The following is a 22,672-nucleotide window of genomic DNA, read 5'->3' as shown; positions in this document are numbered from 1 at the left end:
AGCAAAGTCAATGGAAGTTGTATACCTCAGAGCAGAACATGGCTCTTGCTTTGCAAGTTTTACAACACTGAAAGCTATTTGACTTGAAAATGTACAAACAATGACTTGAAAAAGGTGACATCTGGCATTTTTGCATGATATCAATTGAGAAATAGGGAATATCATATATTGCAAAATAATTTATAAAAATAGATGTCAAAAGGATTGTTGGCTTATCTTACTTTTTGCACTGTAAATGTGAAAAACACATTATATTTGAGCAATGAACTTCCTTAAAACAACAGAAATACATTTTTTTGCCTCCACTCCTGTGGTTAAAAATGCCTTCGACAGGTTGAAAGGATTTAGATAATTTGTTTTAGAGAGAGATAAGGGTCTGACATTTAACCCAAACCAGGTGCATGTGGTTTCTTCAAAAATGTCAAAAGGTCACATGATCTCAATGTACAAAGTCTGAAAAACAAAACTTAGTTGGGTGTCTTAACTGAAATAGACTACAAATGCAAGAAATTCCAAATACAAAATCAGCAACATTTTATAGTCATTAGAAAAGGAAATATTTTAAGAAATAGATATAAAAATAAATATTTTGCAGCTTGTCACACTAGCACTTTTAAACTATATTGCTTTAAAGTAAGTTTAAAAATATGTGGAAGGCTGTATCAGAGTTCAAAGCTTAGTTTACCAAGCCAAGCTCAAAAGTAGGTCTGTCTGTATGGCCCCAATTCAGTAAAGTACTTCAGCATGTGAGTAGCCTGACTTCACTAAGCCTGCCTCCTTGGGTTAACCTTGGTACGTGGTTAAATACTTTGCTGAACCAGGGCCTTTAAGAGTTTAACAGTACAAATCAGCCAAGCTGTATATGTAAAAGAATATACTAGAACATATGTTAAAACATTTTATTACTGTTGTTATGTATTAAACTTTTGTCTTCTTTTTATGTGTGATAACTTGCATGAAAATAATGGCAAAACATGGCTCTGTCATTAAGTTACACCATGTTTGTATACACCTCCTTTCAAGAGTGTGGTTAATCTGTAGAAAAATCCCAATTTCAGGAGGGGTGGGAGAAATGCCTATGTTAGAACAGGAATGAAGAACATCAAAAGTGAAAAAGGATCTAAGTAACTAGAGCTGGTTATCTGCATTCTCTTCTCTGAAACACTGAAAGAGACTGATGTATAACACAAAGCTATCTGTAATCAGACCTTATGGGGTTCTGCTCTCCAACTACACTTTAAAAATGTATGAAACTCCTATGCAATAATATATTAATTTTGGTATTTCCTTGAGGAAAAAAATACAAAATATATTTTAATTTTTTTCTCATCTAGGTAGTCCAGCTTCACGTTCCAGCTGAATTCACGTTTAGGAGCTAATCTCCAACTCCAGCAGTCTCTCTCATCTCCCCCACCTCCATCCAAACAAAGAATAACGCTTCTGCCTTTGAGGGCAGTCCCTAGGACCCTTTGTTCCCACACCAAGTGGCTCCTCCTCCTTGCCAGCCACTGAGGATTCAGAGAAGGGGATAGTAGCTATCACAGATCAGCCACTCCAGAACTGTTAGCTCCCACTCTGTGGCAAAAATGATACATTTTTTCACATCATGGGCTGAAGTCAGAAAATAAGTGAGTCTAGGGGGAAAGGGAGAAACTGGTAAAAATATTTTACTATTTTTCCCCAAGAAAATAACCATAAATTACATTGTAGTTGGTATTAGAACTAGCCTAACCTCACTTTAAACAATATAATTATTTTATGGCTGCAACTCACTAATACCCAGAACTTGGTCTGACAGAGTTTGAGTTTTTTGACTTCCTGGGCAAGGCTCATCTGTTTTTCCTGACTTTTGAAAAAGGAGAAGGTGAGGGAAGTTACAAGAAAGCTTTGGGGGGTCAGCATCTGTTCATTCTTGTTAATAGGGTGAAGGGTAGAAAAGTCCATAATCTGTGTCACTGGTTTATTTGTAAATTTTATTTCTGATATACATGTATCCAGGATGCCCTGATGGCGCATTTTTATATTTCCAATAACAAAAACAAAAGATCAAAATTTTATGATCAATAATATGTTGGAGGAACTGCAAGAGAAGAAATAAAATCAATTTTTAATACCAAGGCCACACAATAAACTCTTCTCTTTGTGGTCAACCTGCAACTAAATTTGGGGTAACACTCTAAAAAATTCAGTATTTTTATATTGGGAAAAATATTTGTCTTTTAGACTGTCATCTTATTCAAAAACAAATGAACTGTTTTTCTCAAATGTAATTAAAAGAAGTTTGCCTTAAGGAAGTGAGTACCCATGAAAAATTTCAGTTTAAAAAAGAAAGAGAAGTTGCTTACCCTTTGTAACCGGAGTTCTTCAAGATGTGTGGTCCCTATCTGTATTCCACAGGAGGTATGCATGTGTTCAATGCATCTAAGACCAGATAATTCTAGCAAGCAGTGTCCACTGATCTGTACCTGTGCCCTTCCCCTCCTCATACTCCGTGCTGAAGGTATAAGAGATGGGGCAGACTGATGCCTCTCTCGTTCCTCCTCTTACCATGAATCACAGATTATTCGAAGCAGAAGGGAAGGAGGGCAGGGAATGGACTACAGCGAGGGACCACATATCTCAAGGAACTCCAGTTATCAAGGATGAGTAACTTTCCTTTCTTCTTCAAGTTCTGGTCCCTATGTGTATTCCACTGTGGGTGACTGGCAAGCACTACTTAAAGAGGATGAGGGGGCGTAAGTATGCAGGTGGTATGGCTGCTTGCAGAACTGCCATCCAAAAGGATGAATTAGTGGAGGAGGCTTGGACCACAGCATAGATGGAACTCCACATTGCTGTTGTCATAACTATAAAGGGAAGGGAACAGCCCTCCTGTATACAATACTATAAAATCCCTCCTGGCCAGAGACACCAAAATCCTTTTACCTGTAAAGGGTTAAGCAGCTCAGATAACCTGGCTGACACCTGACCCAAAGGACAAGATACTTTCAAATCTTGGTGGGGGGAAGGCTTTTGTTTGTGCTCTTTGTTTTGGGGGTGGTTCGCTCTTGGGACTAAGAGGGAAAAGACATCAATCCATGCTCTCCAAATCTTTCTGAACAAGTCTCCCATATTTCAAACTTGTAAGTAACAGCCAGGCAAGGTGTGTTAAGTTTCACTTTGTTTTCTCAACTTGTACATGTTCCTTTTTGCTAAGAGGATTGAGGGGGTTCCTCTGGGATCTATGAATCTGATTACCTGTAAAGTTATTTTCCATTCTAATTTTACAGAGATGATTTTTACCTTTCTTTCTTTAATTAAAAGCCTTCTTTTTAAGAACCTAATAGATTTTTCCTTGTTTTAAGATCCAAGGGGATTGGATCTGGACTCACCAGGAACTGGTGGGGGAAAGGAGGGGGGATGGTTAAATTCTCCTTGTGTTAAGATCCAAGGGGTTGGATCAGTGTTCACCAGGGACTTGGTGAAGAAGTCTCTCAAGACTTTCCAGAGAAGGGAGTCAGTATTTGGGAGGGGTGGCAGCAAAACCAGATCTAAGCTGGTAGTTAAGCTTAGAGGTGTTCATGCAGGTCCCCACATCTGTACCCTAAAGTTCAGAGTGGGGAAGGAACCTTAACAGCTGTCTTGCAAATATCAAGCAGACATACTTCTTGAAGCCACTGAGGATGCATACCCCATGTGGGGGAGGAAGGTGTACCACTTAATAACGAAGTAGGATACAGTCAGAGATCTACTTGGAGATCTTCAGGGAGGAAAGAGTTTGTCCTTGAGCTTGTTCCACTATGACACCAAAGAGCCTAGATGACTTTTTGATCTGTTTTGTTCTCTGTAGGAAAAATGCCAAAGCTCATCTCAAATAGAGAGAGAATGAAGTCTCTTCTCGATGCTGGAGATGGGTGGATTGAGGAAGAACACAGGTAAAGTGGATAGTCTGGTTTATTTGGAATTTCTAAATTACTTTAGGGGTGAATTTTGAATACAACTGTAGCAAGACCTTGTCTTGATGAAATACTGTGTGTGTGTGGGGGGGATTACTACTAGGGCCCCTAGTTCACCTACCCATCTGGCTAAGATGATGCCAATGAGGAAGGCAACCTTCATAGACAAGTGTAGCACTGAACAAGTGGCCAGGGGTTCAAAAGGTGGCTTGCTAAGTGTTGAAAGTACTGAATTAAGATCCCGTTAAGGGGCCAGTCTTATCACTAGTGGAAAAGTTCAAAGAAAGCCATTTAAGAAGCTGGAGATGACTCAGTGAGAGTGATCAAATGCACTCCTGTATTCACATTGTACATATTAGCATAAGAATATTTTTTACAAAAAATGCCTTGTGAGGTATCATTTGAAAACTCATAATTCACTGGTCAATAATATCATGGTGGAATGTATGTATCAGCATTATATGTAAAGTTATACATTCCCTCTGGATGATGTTAGTAGCACATATTCAAACCCATGCAGCCCTAACTAAGCAGGAGTGGTTAAACAGGTCTTTCCCAAAAAAAAGAAACTTCAATTTACATATAAAAAGTAAACAGGTTCCTTGAGACAGCAAGGAGACAAGGAAAATCTGCATTTCAGCATACACAGGGGAAAAGAAAGAACACAGGACTACCTTCACTTACAGACTCCATGTCACCTGGGTCCTGCTAGTGAAGGCAGCGGGCTGGACTCAATGACCTTTCAAGGTCCCTTCCAGTTCTAGGAGATAGGTATACCTCCAATTATTGTTATTTTTATTTTTTAAAGGGAGTAAATATTCTAACATAGCATGTTACTGGTGAGAGTTGATGTTACATTGCCAGAAGAGACTCTTCAATTTGATCTACGAGTTAACCTGGTTCAGGGTTTCCTGCTGTGAATGAGAATGTCCTGCTTGAAGCTGAGCAGCTTTCCTCTCTAGAAGTCATCCTGCAAACATCCCAGGTTGTCAGGTGCAGGGACATCATGTCCAGAGAAGGGATGTGCCCACTGTTTTGTGAGATCAAGTCTGACAAGATTGGTTAGGTGACAGACCATTTAATGCAAAGGTTAACTAGCTCAGAGAACCAAAACTACTTGGCCTATGCTGGAGACAGGGTGAATAAAAAAACCCACTGATTTAAAAAACATAATTTTTAAAATATTAATTAAATACAGATGTTTTTTGTTTGTTTGTATTACAAATAAACTAATTTAAAATTAAATTTGAAATTGAAAATCTATGTTGAGGCCTAAATTTATTATAATCTATTAAAATAATCTAAATTAAATACACAAAATAATACGTAGCAGTACGTTTCCTGCCAAATTTTCCAGAAAGTCAAACCACTGAACTAGTGGAAATCTCTGGCTAAAGACCTGGAATCAGAGTTGGTTGAAGTGCCAAACATTATCAAAATGTTTGGAGTTTAAAACTAAGGATGTATTATCTGGAGTTAGTGAATTGAACTGGTTGTTGCTGGTCACCATGTCCTGCAAGGGTTTAGACTAGTAGATCTCAACCTTACACCAAGTTTCTACAGTTTTTGACAGTAGTAGCCTTTCTGTAGGTCCACAAAGAATGTTTTTTTTACAGTCTATTCAACTAGATCACTTCAGTGACTAGTTCATTCAAAGTGAAGACACCAATCTGGTGCTAAAAAGCAGGAAAGCTAAATTTTCCAATATGAATCTAGGAGTAAAAACAAGGTGTGAGAGCATGAGATCTACTAGTCTAAAACCGTAGGTGGCACATGGGGGGGGGGAGGAATATGGGAGTCAAGTGTCCCTCCCCCCAGATTTCTGCTTGGCCTGCCATGTTGGATGGGGAGGGGCTCCCTTCTCCTGCTGCAACTGGGGCCCAGCATGCTCGGCCCCTCTTCCTCGCAGCTGGGCCTGGGTGGGGAGCAGAATCAGCCACTTCTCACACTGGCCACTCTGGGTTGCTGCTCTGTACAGCACAGTAGCTGCCTGAGATAGATTAAGAGAGCATGGCTGGCTCTCCTAATCTATCTCAGGCACCTGCTGAGATGTGTTCTCCCCTTCAGATTGTGACCCACGCACGAGTCGTCTATGTCTAAAATCTTGAAGGATATGGTGACCAGAAACATCAGTTACATTCACTAACCACAGATATGTCCTTAGTTTTAAAAGCAAAACATTTTGAAAATGTTTTTCTTATGTATCAAGCACATTTAAGGTAACTTTACTCAATGAAAACATAATACAATGATGTTTTTGTACATTTTTAATTGAATTTGAATTTCCATCCAAATACAGCTTGACACAAATTGCAAGCAAAAATTTAATCATCATCTAGTAAAAAGTTAAGCTACATAATTGTTTAAATAAATGCGTATGGATATAGAGAGTGACCTCCTTGTTAGTAAAAAGAAGGATCAAATTTAGTGTAATGATTATATTTAGCTGCAAAACAACTTTTAATAGTTATGAGCCAATGAGCATCAACTTATCTTTAGGAAAATAACTAAAAAGTACAAATGCAAAAGGTGATTAAAATCTATGATTTAAATAAAGGTTTCACCTGATTTAAACCATGAATAAAATTGGTGATTATATCATTTTTATTTAAATCAACCCATCCTAACTAGTGGCAGAACAGTAACACAACTAGCATCTTCTCTTAGTTTCCTCAGAGTTGTGGGTATTTTAGGGATACAAGGAAAAGCTAGAAGTCCATGGGAACCGAAAATAATCTGATATGAAGCCTTAGCTCGCACTTCCTTTGGAGCAATACATTTGGCAGTAAAAATCCTTGCAAACAGGTCCACCTGTGGAAACCACCATCTCCGAAGTCCTTTTGGATGTCTTCTGGTCTCGAGGGACAACTTGTGGTTTCCAGGCCTCTACTAATGCAGTCTGCCAGTGTGTTCCAGAGGCTCCGGAGCTGCGGACCCACTGATTTAATATGATGTTCAATGTACTGGTCCCAAGGTCTCAAGAGGGGAGGATTTAGTACTTTTGCCAGTTGATGGAGTGCACCACCATGTATTGTTCATGAGGACATGAATCCTCAGGTCTTTGAGTAGGGGTGAGAAGGCCTTATAGAAGAATTTGATAGCCTTGAGTTCCAAGACATTTATGTGGAGGGTGATCTCCTGAGACAAATATATCCCCAGAATCTTCAGCCATGCCATATGAGTTCCCCCAAACCTTGAATGGAAGAGTCCATGGCCTGTATCTTGGCTGGCTGTGCCAGTAAGAAGGACATTCCTTTGTATACCTTGGTTGAATAAGTCCATCGGTTTAAGGAGGAGAGAACTCTGTGAGGTCTGTAACCAGTGGCCCATGGTGTGTCTTTTTGGCAGATATATAGATCTCAATGACCCATGCAGAAGGCATAAGTGAAGTCACGTGGCAAGTCCTCATCTGAGTGCTGAGGTGAGACCATAATTGATTGATTTAGTCTATTGTAGTAAGAAATCTATTGATGGAGATCAACATCAGTGGGCAGGTGTGAAACAGAGGTCAACTGGTGCCAACTGCCAAAGAGGTCACTATTCTGTGTCAGCAACACTTATCAGGCCTGAAAAACTCACTATACAACACATTGCTTTCATAGTATTTACCTAAAAATAGGTCTGAGGCAGTGGTCCCCAACCTTTTTTGTCTGGCAGGTGCCAGACGACGAGCCATGGAGGACAGTGGCGGTGGATGAGCATCTGCCAAAATTCCACCGACAAGTGGCAACGTCAGTAGGTGTAGCCGCCGAAATGCCGCCGACAAGCTGTGTCATCCAGAGGCGTTGCTGCCAAAATTCCGCCGATTTTCGGCGCCATTTCGGTGGCAATGCCTCTGGATGATGCAGCTTGTAGGCAACATTTCGGCGTATGCTCGTCCGCTGGCCAGTATGCGGGTGCACTTCGACACCCCGGCGGGCTCCATGGCGCCTGCAGGCACCACATTGGGGACCCCTGGTTTGAGGTATCAAATGAAAGCTCATATCATACTGGTCATCATAAGCATTCCAAGAGGTATGTAAGGTCAATGTGTAAGGAGTCATATGTACTTTCCAAAAATGTTTTAAAGTGTGTCAACAGGCAGGGCTGGCAAGCTGCTTTTACCAAATGGACATGGAATCACCAGCCTCAATTCATATGTAGATCAAGCACTGTAAAAACAAACACAAAATAGGCCCATTTACATGTGAAAGTTAATAGGAGAAACAGGTGGACAGGATGGACCCAACACTTCAGGAGGAAAAGCACAGGGAGTCACCCTGCGTCTAGGGGACAAAAACAGTATACTTTAGGGGAATAAGAGGATGGTACAAAGATCCCTCTTTTATCCTGCACTTGAGGGGGTAACCAGGCAGTGAAAACAAGATCTCAACCAACTGCAGTTTAAATGCTGCAAGAAAGGGCTTAAGCGAGAAATTACTTTAGACAAGGTAAGCCTGTTAAATTTAAGTGTTAGTCTAGCAGAAACATGTTATACTTCTGTTTTATTTGTGACCTATTGTTCTTATTACCCTAAACTAACTATCTCTTAAATCTTTACTTTTGTTAATAAACTTGTATTTGTTTTTACTACAAATAGATTACAGTGCTGTGTTATATTGGAACTGACAGCTGAATCAAACAAGCTGGAGTGTGCATGTGTGTTTGTATACTATTCCCTTGAGGGGGAAAGAGAGTGTGTGTGTGTGTGTGTGTGTGTGCATGCACTATTCCTCTGTACGGAGGGAAAAGAGAGAGAGTGTGTGTATACACACACACTATTCTCTTGGGAGTAGTGAACCTGTTTACTACTGTGAGTGCCCAGTGATAGGGGCTGGACACTTAAGAGAGGGCACTTTCAGAGTGGCTCAGGATCTGGGTGCACCTATTGTTAACCTGCAAGGGAAAGTAGGGGCAGGCAGACTTCTGAGGTGAGTGCTTGAATGGCTGAAGGGCTGACCATGTCGGGGAACTGACATCCAGCTACCACAAAAAAGATTCCCTCACACTGGAGGAAGGGGAGTAACAAAGTAACTTGCAGTCCAGGGCACCCTGAGAAATGGTCACAAATGACAAAAAAAATTGGTTGCTTCTGAACTTCTGAGGTACCTCCTCCAACACTTCCAGTTGTATCGGGGAGTTTATTTCTTGCTTCATTAGATTCTCACGGGAGAGGTCCCTGAAGAGGGTTATGGATGGAGGGGAAGGGATGGGAACAGCCTCAAACTGTATACAATAATCTCCCTTGATGATCTTGAGGACCACTGGTCCAACGTTACCCCTAACCAGGCATTCTAGAAATGGGAGAGATGATTGCCAAAGGGAGAGTGTAATGGAAGAAGAGGTTGGTTCTATAAGACTCATAACTTGTGTTTCAAAATTGACATTGCCCCAGAGTCCAGGATGGAGAGGCAGTCAAGGAGGAAGCTGAGGTTCATCTGCACTGGAAATGCTCTCTCTTTCTTAGGGGTTTCAAGACACGCTGTTGTGGATAGCTGAGTCTAGTGCCTACCCCTATAATGTTGTAACTGTTGTCTTGGGAATTTCCTCTTGGGAGCCAGGACACACAGGCCCAGAGATTTCAGTGCAACCCACAAGTCTTTTAAAGTATGCAAGACATGGTTGGTGCTTCTATTAAAGGGTTTGTTACCCTCAAAGGGCAGTTCTTTTATAGTGACCTGGCCTCACGTGGGATCCCTGAAGCCTGAACTAGTAAAATCTCTGCATAGCCAGTGCAGTGGCCATTGATCTGGACATCATATTGGACATGTCAAGAGCCATTTGGAATTGGGGCAAGCAGGGACCCTGGGGATTTTTCACTTTTCTTTGCAACATGGGGCACTGACTGCCTGCTGCACCATCTCACCCAAATCATTCTCACACCTAACCAGTTCCCTGCCATTGCAGGGGTCCTGGGTACTGTCACCTGTTTTCTGCCTGTGGTACAAAACAATTTAAAGGTTCTGAAGACTGAAATGCTTTAGTCTAACCCAAGTTATTGAGCTCAGTATAGGGGTAACTGGATGAAATTTAAAGGTCTGCAATATGCAGGTGGTCAGACTAGACGATCAAATTATGGTTTCTGGCCTTAAACTCTATGGAAGTACGAAACAACATTTTCTGTGAATTTAGTTTCAAGATTCAGAATGGTGCCTACAGTTTTCAGATGCGAAAGGCTTTCAAAGAAGGCTTGCCTCTCAAAGAATACTACCTGATCTAACTTCCGGTGAAGTCAACAGAAAAATTCCCTTTGATTTTAATGGAAGTTGAGTCAAGCCCTAATATCCTGATCTAAGCAACTACCACCAGATTTAAGTGAAGGTACTAGAACATATTATATATAGCTGAAATTAAACATTTAAATCCAAACTTTAGAAATAAATTAACTTACCTTGCTGTGCTAAAGTGGATCTTAGCATTCCACTTTTAGACCAGATTTTTATTTGTCCATCTTCACCAACTGTAAACAACAGAAAGTCATCATGTTTCTTTCAAAATTAAAAAAAATTAAAATATATGACATTTAAAAATTTAGGTACACTTAGGGTTAGTTCTACTTATTTATTCATTTATTTATTTGCTAGTTAGAAAGAATGTGTCTTATGGAAAACATATTTAAACTGCTTTTCTGCTGCTGTCATCGCAGCTTCTTTTCTACCCAGAGTCCTGTGGTTATCTTGCCTGACAATGCTTTCTGAGAAGGGAAAGCCAATAATTACCCAACTCTCCCCCTAGCTCCAAGTCCCCTATTCATCATTACTAGTACTACTCATTTGCTTACAGTTCAATAACCCACACCTGATATCCTTAAGTTGCTGTAGATCAAAAGAGAGTAGTATCAGGCCTTCGAGGTTAAACTGGTGATTTATACTTGGTGAATGGTGAAATTTGAGGATGAAGTTTGTAGGAACTCTCAACTTTAAAAGCTTGATTTCCATAATTAAATTGCACATTCCCCAAAATCCTAAAGTATGGAGTCTGAGCCTTTTGGAGCATTTCCTCATTCATATGCATATCCACTATGCAGCAAAGTTTGTATACACACACTGCAGCCTACCTTCATGCCAAATGTTACTTTAAAGTGCTATCATCATTAAAAATGTACAGCACAGTTCTATTTGCAAAGTTTTCTAACTCAGATAGTTGAAAATAAATTATCACCAGAACACAAAGTCACTTCTACTCCATGAGGACTATTTATCTACCAAATTTAACTTTTCTATTTACAACAGATTTGGCTTTTGAACCATTCAAAACAGTTACAAGAACATTCTTCTTCTGCTTCCTTTTTGTTTGAGCACTGGAGGGATTTTTTTAGGGGTGGGGGGTGAGGGGGATTTTTATTTATTGTAACTTTCTACTCAAAAACAGCCAAACCTTTTGCTTACTGTAACAGGGTGCTGGCTAGGAGATCCAAGCCAGGCCCCTGTTAGCCCAGCTCTGCTTAAAAGGAGGATTAGTTAGGACTGGCGGGGGAAGCCACACCCTAATCACTCAAGGGGGTGCATCTTCGGGCCTGAGTGGCCAGTCTGCTATATAAAGCTGGCTGGGAGGAAGCAGAAGGGGAGAGACAGGAAAGGGAGGAGCACGGAGCTCTAGATCTCTGCTGGCAAGAGAAGCTAGCGGTCTCCCAGGGTATTGGTCTGTAAGATATGTAAATAGCAGGTGGTGGGGATAGGCACAAACAATAAAAGAGCACTGGTGCATGTACTTTGGCTGAGTTTGTGGAATGACCAGGAGCAGACACCGCTACACTTACGTTTCTAAAAACAGAGAGATTCAATGTGAGTGGAGTCCAAGACCTGAAAAATGCCAGCCCCCAAAAGTGAAAAGTCTCAAAAAGCTGAGCAACTCAAGATGGGTTTAAAGTGGAAACACTTAGGCAATCTTTACTACAGTAGTCACTAATGTATGCAAGTGCGTGCCCACACATTAAATGTTTAATATACAACACAGTAACTACCTAGAATGTAAGCCAGCCAATGATAGTGCTATTTATCTAATTTCATAAGTAAAAAATAATTAAAACAAAAAAGTATAAAAGTACAAAAAAATTACATTTAAACATTTGAAAATGAACATTTTACATTTTCAAAATTACTTCTGATTGCCTTTTGCATAAAAAATACATTAAAAATTCATTCTTTTTAACTGGTATTAATGAGTTATCACTGCCTAACTATCCATTAACCATAAGAACATTATCTTAACTGTAAATCACTTTTCTTATTTTTAAATATATTAATTGATTCAGTTAAATTCATTAAAATCAACAACGTAGTGTCCCTATTCTTGAATTACTGCTCTTTTTCTTATAGATTTAATGCTGGGTCTCTTGTTTGTAGACTCATAGATTCAATTTTATCTATCCAAATTTGGTGTAACTGCAATTAAGTTTATGAAATTTCAATCTGCAGCTTCTAAATAAATGTCAAGGATTCACCTCAATGTTGCCTCTATACAAATTCAACCGGATTTATCCCTCAGAGGAAGTAATTACTTGTATTCCATAAACTGAATTGTTTAATAACTTAAGTGTTTGTCCATAAGGCAATTCAGTGCGTAGCAAGCTGGGGTGTGAATCTACGATGCATCAGCTTCCCACACACTAAGTGGATGTGTGGACACTGCCACCACAAAAATAGGAGTAAATCAAAGAGCACTCTCTATGCACTTTTTGTGCCTGGCAGCAGGGTCCACACAGCCACTTAGTGTCTGGCAGACTAGTGTGCTGTAGATTTATGCCCTGGCTTGACACGCACTAAGTGGCCCTGTACACAACCCCTGCCCCTAATACATAAGTGGTGTACTATTCCCTTCTTTTGAACCTATTTAGCATATTAACCTCATATCTTTAAATTATGCTCTCTTGGAAGGGACTTTTTATTATTTTAATTTCCATCTTTAAGGAAAAACTCTTACCTGTAACCAACGCTGTTCCTTCATAATTCCATCTTCCTGCAAGTACAGCTCCACAGTGAGCCTCTACACTTTTTTCCACTCTTCCTATCTTTGAAATCAAATGGAACTTGCCTAAACAAAGTTAAGTTAGAAAATTAGATATCTTATTTATGTATGGTGCCCATTACCATAGCATATTGTTCTCCCAAGTTTAAAAAACTGATTAAAATAAAAATACTGTTTACATATGATGCTTAAACCCCATTATTTCATAGGAACATAGGAATTCCCATCTAATCTAGTATCTTGTCTCCATTTGGCCAGCACCAGCCACCTCAGATGAAAGCACAAGAAACCTCCCAGTTCCTAATTGCTAGATTAGTTTAAAAACATAAGCATGAAGTTTACTATATCGTAAAAATTTAGGTGAGCATTCACTATAACTCTGAGTATTCTTGATATTCACATGTCTAATCTTTTTTTGAATCTTGCTAGCTTTTTGTGAAAAAGTATTTCCTTTCATCAGTTTTGAAATTGCCACCTTTTAATTTAATGTAATGTCCCTCTGTTCTTAAGTTGAGACAGGGAGAATAGAAGTTCACAATCTACCTTCTCTAGACATTCATTATTTTATTTTGTCCCCTTTTACTTTCTCCTTTTTAAGATAAACAATCCCAGTCTTTTCAATTTCACTTTTCACATGTCCCTGTTCACTTTAGTCACCCTTCTCTAAATGCTCTCTAATTCTGTAACATCCCTTTTGAAATAGGGTGAGCAGTACCATATGCTCTATTCTAGTTGAGGCAGCATGTTTGATTTATATGATGGCATCATAATATTACCCAAATTTTCTCCATCCCATTCCTTATGGATTGCAACAGCTTGGGTTGTTTTCTGTCACAACTGTACATTGATTGAGCCAAGCTCAATTTGGCTATCCATATTGGTGTCCAAACCCTTTCCTCTCCTGATACGATTGAGAATCCTGTACAGTATATGAATAGTTTAAATGTTTCCCTCCAATGTGCATTACTTTGCATTTATCAACATTGAACTGCATTTGACACTATGTTGCACATTCAACTACTTTGGTTAGGTTCCTCTCAGTTTTCTCTGGACTTGACTATCTTAAATTAGTTTGTGCCATTTCACTGCCCCAAAACTATAATACATATGGAATTAACACTGAATCAAAAGAGCCTCAAACCAAGGAATTCCTACTTCTGACCCCCTCTTATATTTGAAAGTCCACTCAGCACCAAAGGGTAAAAGCTGGTACAAACTGACTATCATGCTGGAGAGTGCCCTTCTCTGCGGAATTAAAATTGTCTAAAATGTTGGTCTGTTCTGGACATTTGGGGCCAGCTTCCACTAAAGGCATTGGCAACACTTACTACTGACTTCAACAAAAGTACAAACAGGCCTTTCTTTCCAAATGATATATCCTGTTTAATTCAGAATTTTTTACCCAGGCATGCCATGAAGATGATCAGCTTCAAGCTGGACCAAAGATCAGACCAAGGAGGAATTGGAGTCCTGAAACAGCCTCAACAATAACTGGCTTAGAACTATACAATGACCCAAAGCTAAGTACCTTAAAGACTAAACTAATGCTAAACTATATTTTTAAAAATATTTATATAGTACTATAACTAATACAAATAAAAATAAAAGAAAAATAAGAGCAGGAACAAACTATCCTGAAAAGTAGCTAAATAGAACAAAGATTCCAAGACCTGCTGTCTGGAACAATAGGAGCAACTGAGGTAGCCAGGTGTTCCAATCCCTTAAATAACTTCAAATTAATCATTTGTATCTGTAAGATGGAATACGCATGACCTCAATGATCACTGTTTTCTAAATAAGTCTAGGGCTTATTGCACTTTTCCCCCAAGAGCAGGGACCAGCAGAAGCAATTTCTCTAGGGGGAAGAGAACTGTTGTTCTTCGAGATGTGTTGCTCATGTCCATTCCATTGTAGGTGTGTGTGTTCACCACATGCACCAGTGCAAGAAGTTTTTCCCTCAGCGGTATCCATAGGAGACCGACTCTGATGACCTCTGGAGTGGTGCGCATATGTACCAGTATAAGGGTGCTGCCGGCTGTCCCCTCCCTCAGTTCCTTCCGGATACTGCTGAGGGAAAAACTTCTGGCATCGGTGCATGTGGCGAGCACACACACCTAATATGGAATGGACATGAGCAAGCACTCAAAGAACTAACTAATTCTAACTTAACACCAAGGGAACTATTAACTATGCAAATTTTAACAACTATATACAACAAATTTGCTACGAGGCACAGTTGAGATAGGAAAGTATTCTGAGGCAAGGAGATGTTCCAGCACTGTCACTGGCAGTAACAAGGAATTGAGGGAGAGGGGAGCCAGCGGTGCCCTTTACACTGGTGCATATGCATGCCACTGCAGAGGGCACCAGAGCCGGTCCCCTATGGATACCACCAAAGGAAGAACTTCCGGCACCAATGCATGTGGTGAGCACTCACACCTACAACAGAATAGGCTTGAGTAAGCACTCAAAGAAGAAAAGTTATTTTAGGCATTTTTTCTTTTGGTCATTTTTCATGTCCTGGCCCTATTGTGAATTTACCCCTGCCTGCAACAACAGGCTGCCTGAGTTTCCATGTACAGATCTCAGGATGACAGGTGTATCAAATTATTTGTTAAAGAGCTCTACATGAGGGCATTAGAGTGTTATAATTTTAAAGGCTGTTATGCCACAATCCACCTGAGCTAGATAACAATACTATATCTTTCACAAATTCCAGAAGTACAGCATAGCATATATTTCTAGCATTAGGAAGCAATAAGACACCAGACTTTAAGACTATCCCGGGTCAAGGACTGACTACTGCAAGCATACATTTTTTGTGGGATTTTTTTTTTTAAGTAAGTAGTAGTAGACACTGTTGGAGAGCTTCTCAAAGGTTTGAAATATTAAATGTAGTGCCAGCAGAAATGGATTAGTGGGCAGAGTTCAAATGAGGTAGTCAAAGGAGAAAAATAAATGCAGTTCATTGCATGCTTGTATACAAAAAGGAATTTATTCTTTGGATAGCTTGATCACATGAGTATGTATATGCAATCTCACAGATAAAAATGTTTACTCAGTTAACTGTGAACTGCCTAGAAGGCAATACACACATGAAGACATCTGATAACATCATGGTAACCACAACAGCAAAGTTTAAATGGTTTATGTTATAACAAGCTTGAAATATGTTTAATCATATTCACAGCTTTCTCATGCTTTATTTTACATATTGGACTGGACAAACATTTTCAGTCTTTAAATAAGTCAGTAACAAAGACAAAAAATAACTGAAAATGCTTTAAAAAACAGAGGGTTTTCTGGTAGACCTTTCAGAGAGCAAACAACAAGAACAAAGTGCTGTTGATCTCCATAATATTATGCAAAGCCTCTATTTGAACATAGGCATTGAAAATGCTGTTAGAAAATGACAAAATCATATATAAAACATCCATCAGGTCTTCTATGTGTTCATTTTTTCCCCTCAGAATCATGGACATTAGAGAAGAAAAGGACCTATTAAGCCAGTGATTCTCAAAGCTAGTCCGCTGCTTGTTCAGAGAAAGCTGCTGGCGGGCCGGGCCGGTTTGTTTACCTGCCGCATCAGCAGGTTCAGCCGATAAAGGCTCCCACTGGCCGCGGTTTGCCGCTCCAGTCCAATGGGGGCTGCGCGAAGCAGCGCGGGTCAAAGGATTTGCTGGTCGCCCTTCCCGCAGCCCTCTTTGGCCTGCAGCAGCAAACTGCAGCCAGTGGGAGCCACAATTGGCAGAACCTGCGGACGCGGCAGGTAAACAAACCAGCCTGTCCCGCCAGGGCCTTTCCCTGAACAAGTGGCAGACAGGCTTTGAGAACCACTGTATTAAGCCATCCAGTACACTCCCTGCTTGACTATTTCTTACTGTATATTCTCAAGTGATTCTTCCAATCCAGTGTTAAAAATCCACTTTTCCTACAAGTCAGATGATTCGATAGTAAAAAGACAGATTTCCCACAAATATTAAAGGAAATTATGCAGAAATGTGAAAATCCAAACGAATACATAGACTGGATGAGCAGCCTTACAATACACAGATAGTGTTTTCATGGAGACAATCACTCACATTTGACCAGCAGTAGCAACAGTTTCAGCAGCAGCAGCCCAACTAGACCAAGGCCTGGTCTACACAAGCGATGTGTGTGGGGGGAAACGATCTAAGTTACGCAGCTTCAGCTACGTGTCTTAACTGTGGTGAGTCGACTGCTGCTGCTCCCCCATCGACTCTGCCTGCTCCTCTCGTGGCGCTGGAGTACAGGAGTCGACGGGAGAGCACTGAGGGGTCGATTTATCGCATCTAGACTAGATGCAATAAATCGATCCCTGCTGGATCGATTGCTGCCTGCCGATCCGGCGGGTAGTGCAGACATACCCCAAGTGTTCACAGGTAATACTATTGGAGGTAAGCATCAACAGGTTAAGTGTAAATGAAACATTATTACACAAGCTACTATAATACTCATGAAATAAATCTTAAAACGCCCATTAGCATACAATCCAGGAATCGTTTGGTCATGATGAAGCACTGGATGTGCAAGGTACATATAGTAAATTACAGTCACAACAAGAATACAAAGTATTTAAAGCATCTCATTGTAAATTCAGCAACACTGTATTAATTTCATTAACTAGGTAATGACAGTGGGAAGCTTCCATATCTAGTACTACTTAACACCTGCTAATCCAGATGGCCTAAACTTCTAAAGTAAGAATGCAATGATGCATTTAATCTTGCATTCCTCAGGTAACTCCCTAATGTAAACTTAATACCACTATAGATCCTATAGTACATAATCCACAAAAAATCACAGCCGCACTGTAAGATCGATTAGTTAAAGAGATTTTGAGGATGGAAAACTTAACACTAATTGTCAAGGGAAAGTATCAGAGGGGTAGCCATGTTAGTCTGTATCCACAAAAACAACAAGGAGTCCGGTGGCACCTTAAAGACTAACAGATTTATTTGGGCATAAGCTTTCATTGGTAAAAAACCCACTTCTTCAGATGCATGGAATGAAAATTACAGATACAGGCATAGATATACTGGCACATGAATGGCACAGACTTCAAAGAGAAACTGCAGAGCTACAATTCATTTGCAAACTTAACACCATTAACTTGGGCTTGAATGGGGACTTGGAGTGGCTGGCTCACTACAAAAGCAATTTTCCCTCTCTTGGTATTGACACCTCTTCATCAATTATTGAGAGTGAACCACATCCACCCTGACTGAATTGGCCTTGTCAACACTGGTTCTCCACTTGTAAGGTAGCTCCCTTCTCTTCATGTGCCAATATATATTTATGCCTGTATCTGTGCCCGCGGACTCCTCGTTGTTTTTGTCAAGGGAAATTATCTTATGAAGATAAGTAAACTCCATTGTAGTACTGATGGAAATCATGCACAGAACTGCAAATTTGCCTTAATCAGTGATACCTAAATAATGTAAACAAGTGAAAGCATAAAAAGATGCTGATGTAGGACTTGGTCAAATACCATTCAGGTCAATGGGAGTTTTTCAACTGACCTGGGAGCAGCATCAAATCTGTAAGGTTTGTAATGTCCTGAACTACAGAAAAAACTGGACAATTAAGGTTAATTGTCAGCCATAATTCATACTCTACAAGAAAGACACATTCATCTACTTGCCTTTTTCTATTCATTCTGTCCAAGAAATGTTGCAAAACAAAGTGGATGAAACGTGTTTTGTGTAACTGAAGACTGAGGGGAATATATTATTGTTTGGAGTTAGTGACAAGGAGCATGATGACAATATATATACTATGCTCCTCTTCCAGATGGCTCCATGGGCAACCTACAGTTTAAGTTAAAGGATATATATTCTATTACCAATACACTGAGTCTGCAAGTTTTCAGCCTGTATTAATGCATTAAATATTTTGTGTTACAGGAAAAACATTTGAGACTTTTTTTAAACTTGCAGCTTGATTTTAAGGCAGTTAAATTTATTGCCAGGTAGTGGGACAGTGACAATTGTGAAATACAGTTCTTTATTGGAATTCATGTCATGAACTATTACTTTTAGTTTTTGTTAGCTCAAAGTGGGACTTTTACACGTTTAATATCAATCTGAAGTATTCTATCTGTATTTCTTTTTATTATTAAGAGAATCTAATGGGACCAAATTTTATGTGTTTTGTAATCAAAATATCAAGATAAATATACAGACTTTAACCATGGAATATACAGTTTATTGTTTATAGCCATCAACTATAAAATTTTATATTTTAAGTAATTCTTTACATTTAAAGGAAAGCTACTGCCTGAATTATAAATCAAAAAATTTTGGAGACAGATACAGATGAGTACAATTGTACTTAGTGAAATACAATCTACTCCAAAAAATGCAGTTTGAAACAAAGATTGTTAATTGAACTAGAAACTAGTTGTTCAGCAACAGTTGGACAACAGGAGATCTTAAAAAACAGTTTTCAAAGAAATGACTAATAAGTCTCCTTGAGACTGATATATTTCCTAAATGCACCATTTTATATCAGTCTTACATCTGTGTTTAAAGTCATCACTGAAGAACGTTGTTGAGGTGATAATTCCCAGGATTGTATGAAAATTATGTTTAAAGACTCTGAAAACAAATACATTTTCTCCCAGTTACTGCCCAAGCTTTCGCAGGGGGGAGAGAAGAAAAAAAAAGGATCTCTCTGGTGCGAAGCAAAGGCTCCAGGTACTGGGGCTGTCTTATGCTGTGCTATATCCAGCTAAGCCAAAGATGGAATGTGCTGCTCCAACATTTTCCCATTGTGGAAGAAAGTTTGGTTGTTTGCACATCATAAACTCATTAAAGCAGCATGGACAGAGAGATCTTGGTGAGCAAAGATTAAATATTTTTAAACAATTTTGTTTCCACTTTGAATTCCAGTCTTTCCCTGTGCAAACATTCATATGCTAAGACTTGACTATTAGTCTGCTGAAGGTGGAGTTTTGTGCATCTATTCCTAATTTGTGGTTAACTAGATCAAGATTATTATTTCATGTTTATAGAACCTGAAACACCTCACCAATATAATTTTACTCCTATTAAAATCTAGAAAGTAATGGGGTTGATCAGAGTTAATCTTAGAGAAAGGTACGAACCAGTGTGTTGTCATAGACCATACTGAAATATTTTTGTTTATCTAAACGGAGTACACTGTGCCTGTGCCTGGGAATAGAGAAGAACAGCATATATAGGGGAACATAACAAAATGAATGACTTGTCATATACAGACTTAAGGAAATTAATTAGTTAAGAAACTGAGTAATAGGATCCATGAGCAAACCAATACAGATTCACAGTAAGTCCAATGATCAATCTAATAAACATAAGTTTGACATCAGATGCACACAGCTCACAATAAATTCCATGGGAGCTGCCCATAAACATCTCAAGGTAAGATTTAGCCCTACAGGACTGTCTATACTACAACTATGATTTTTGTAACTGATTTTAAACACATGGTGCAGTTGACATCGGTACAACAGCTATTCTGCCATCGTAAATGTGTTTTTGTATTCACATTTGCTACTCCAGGGAAATCAGGCATTTTTCCTATGGGATTACTGGAGTTTCACTTCTACTCACACCTAGGTTCCCTTAAGTCTCAAAATCTCCCAGAATCCACTGCCAGACCACCCTGGCTTAACCAGAACATCTTCAATGATCTAAAACTCAAAAAAGAGTCCTACAAAATGTGAAAACTCGGTCAAATTACAAATGATGAATATAAACAATTAACACAAGTATGTAGGGACAAAATTAGAAAAGCCAAGGCACAAAATGAGATCAAACTAGTCAGGGACCTAAAAGGAAACAAGAAAACATTCTACAAATACATTAGAAGCAAGAGGAAGACCAATGACAGAGTAGACTCGTTACTCAATGAGGGGGGAAAGACAATAACAGAAAACGTGGAAATGGCAGAGGTACTTAATGACTTGTTTCGGTTTTCACCCACAAGGCTGGTGGCAACTGAATGTCTAACATAGTGAATACCAGTGAAAATGAGGTAGAATCAGAGTCTAAAATAGGGAAAGAACAAGTCAAAAATTACTTAGATGAGTTAGATATCTTCAAATCACCAGGGCCTGATGAAATGCATCCTAGAATACTCAAGGAGCTGACTGAGGAGATATCTGAGCTATTAGCATTTATCTTTGAAAAGTCATGGAAGACGGGAGACATTCCAGAAGACTGGAAAAGGGCAAATATAGTGCCCATCTATAAAAGGGGAAATAATGACAACCTGGGGAATTACAGATCAGTCAGCTTAACTTCTGTAAGTGGAAAGATAATGGAGCAAATAATTAAGCAAGCAATTTGCAAACACCTAGAAGACAATATGGTGATAAACAACAGTCAACATGGATTTGTCAAGAACAAATCATGTCAAGCCAACCTGATAGCTTTCTTTGACAGAGTAACAAGCCTTGTGGATGGGGGGAAACGGTAAATGTAGTATATCTTGACTTTAGTAAGGCTTTTGATACTGTCTCGCATGATCTTTTCATAAACAAACTAGGGAAATATAACCTAGATGCAGCTACTATAAGATAGGTCCATAACTGGTGGGAAAATCATTCCCAGAAAATAGTTATCAGTGGTTCACAGTCATGCTGGAAGGGCATAACAAGTGGGGTTCTGCACAGATTTGTTCTGAGTCCAGTTCTGTTCATCAATATCTTCATCAATTATTTAGATAATGACAGAGAGTACACTTATAAAGTTTATGGATGATACCACGCTGGGAGGGGTTGCAAGTGCTTTGGAGGATAGGATTAAAATTCAAAATGATCTGGACAAACTGCAGAAATGGTCTGAAGTAAATAGAATGAAATTCAATAAGGACAAATGCAAAGTACTCCAGTTAGGAAGGAATAATCAGTTGCACACATACAAAACGGGAAATGACTGCCTTGGAAGAAGTACTGAGGAAAGGGATCTGGGGATCATAGTGGACCACAAGCTAAATATGAGTCAACAGTGTAACGCTGTTGCAAAAAAAGCAAACATCATTCTGGGATTTATTAACAGGAGTATTTAAGGCAAGACACGAGAAGAGGAAGTTACTTACCTGTGCACTAACTGACATTCTTCAAGATGAGTGTTCCTGTGGGTGCTCCACTGTAGGTGTCAGTGCACCTCTGCACTGCTATTTGGAGATTTTTACAGCAGTACCTGTATAGGCCGCACATGCGTGGAGCCTGCTTCACATATCAGTCTTGTCTTAATAGTGCGCATGCATGGCCGAACTCCTCAGTTCCTTCTCTACAACTGAGGCCGCCCCAACTCTGAAGTAGAGGGGAGAAGAGTGGGGAGTGGAGCACCCACAGGGACACATCTCAAAGAACATCAGTTACTGCACAGGTGAGTAATCTCCTCTTCTTCTTCGAGAGGTGTCCCTGTGGGTGCTCCACTGTAGATGACTGAAAAGCAGTACCTCTCAAGGAGGTAGGGACTTCAGATCTAGAAGGAATGCAGTAGATAGAACAGCTCTGCTCACACGTGTATCAGTGATGGGTCCCAGTATAAGAGGACAATGTTTTGCAAACGTATTTTCAAACGCCCAAATGGCAGTTCTGGAAATGTCCTTAAGGGGGACGTGTCATGGTACAATTCCCCACCTTGAACATTAGCCTCCAAAAGATAGGGTACCAGCATGAATTCCTCTAAGCTTAATTCCCAGCTTAGAACCTGTAGCGCTACCACCAACCAGGAATTCCAGTGCCTGGTACACTCTGGTCCCCCCAAAACCTTGCC

The 22,672-nt window shown here is 39.7% G+C and overlaps 1 protein-coding gene across 1 annotated transcript in view; it reads right to left on the bottom strand.

The window, feature by feature from the left end:
* The window catches only part of IFT80 (intraflagellar transport 80), a 152,675-nt gene that overhangs the window by 93,337 nt on the left and 36,666 nt on the right, over nucleotides 1–22,672 (bottom strand). The window contains exons 4-5 of the mRNA XM_075068431.1: nucleotides 12,837–12,947; nucleotides 10,306–10,374 (exon numbers count right to left, since the gene is read on the bottom strand). Coding sequence (XP_074924532.1) covers nucleotides 10,306–10,374; nucleotides 12,837–12,947 — 180 coding nt within the window. The remainder of the gene's footprint in view (nucleotides 1–10,305; nucleotides 10,375–12,836; nucleotides 12,948–22,672) is intronic.

The sequence above is a fragment of the Chelonoidis abingdonii genome, chromosome 8 (genome assembly GCF_003597395.2).
Source record: "Chelonoidis abingdonii isolate Lonesome George chromosome 8, CheloAbing_2.0, whole genome shotgun sequence".
In the NCBI taxonomy this organism is placed as follows: Eukaryota; Metazoa; Chordata; order Testudines; family Testudinidae; genus Chelonoidis; species Chelonoidis abingdonii.
The sequence above is the reverse complement of the archived record's forward strand: the minus strand, read 5'-3'. Positions and strand labels throughout refer to the sequence as shown.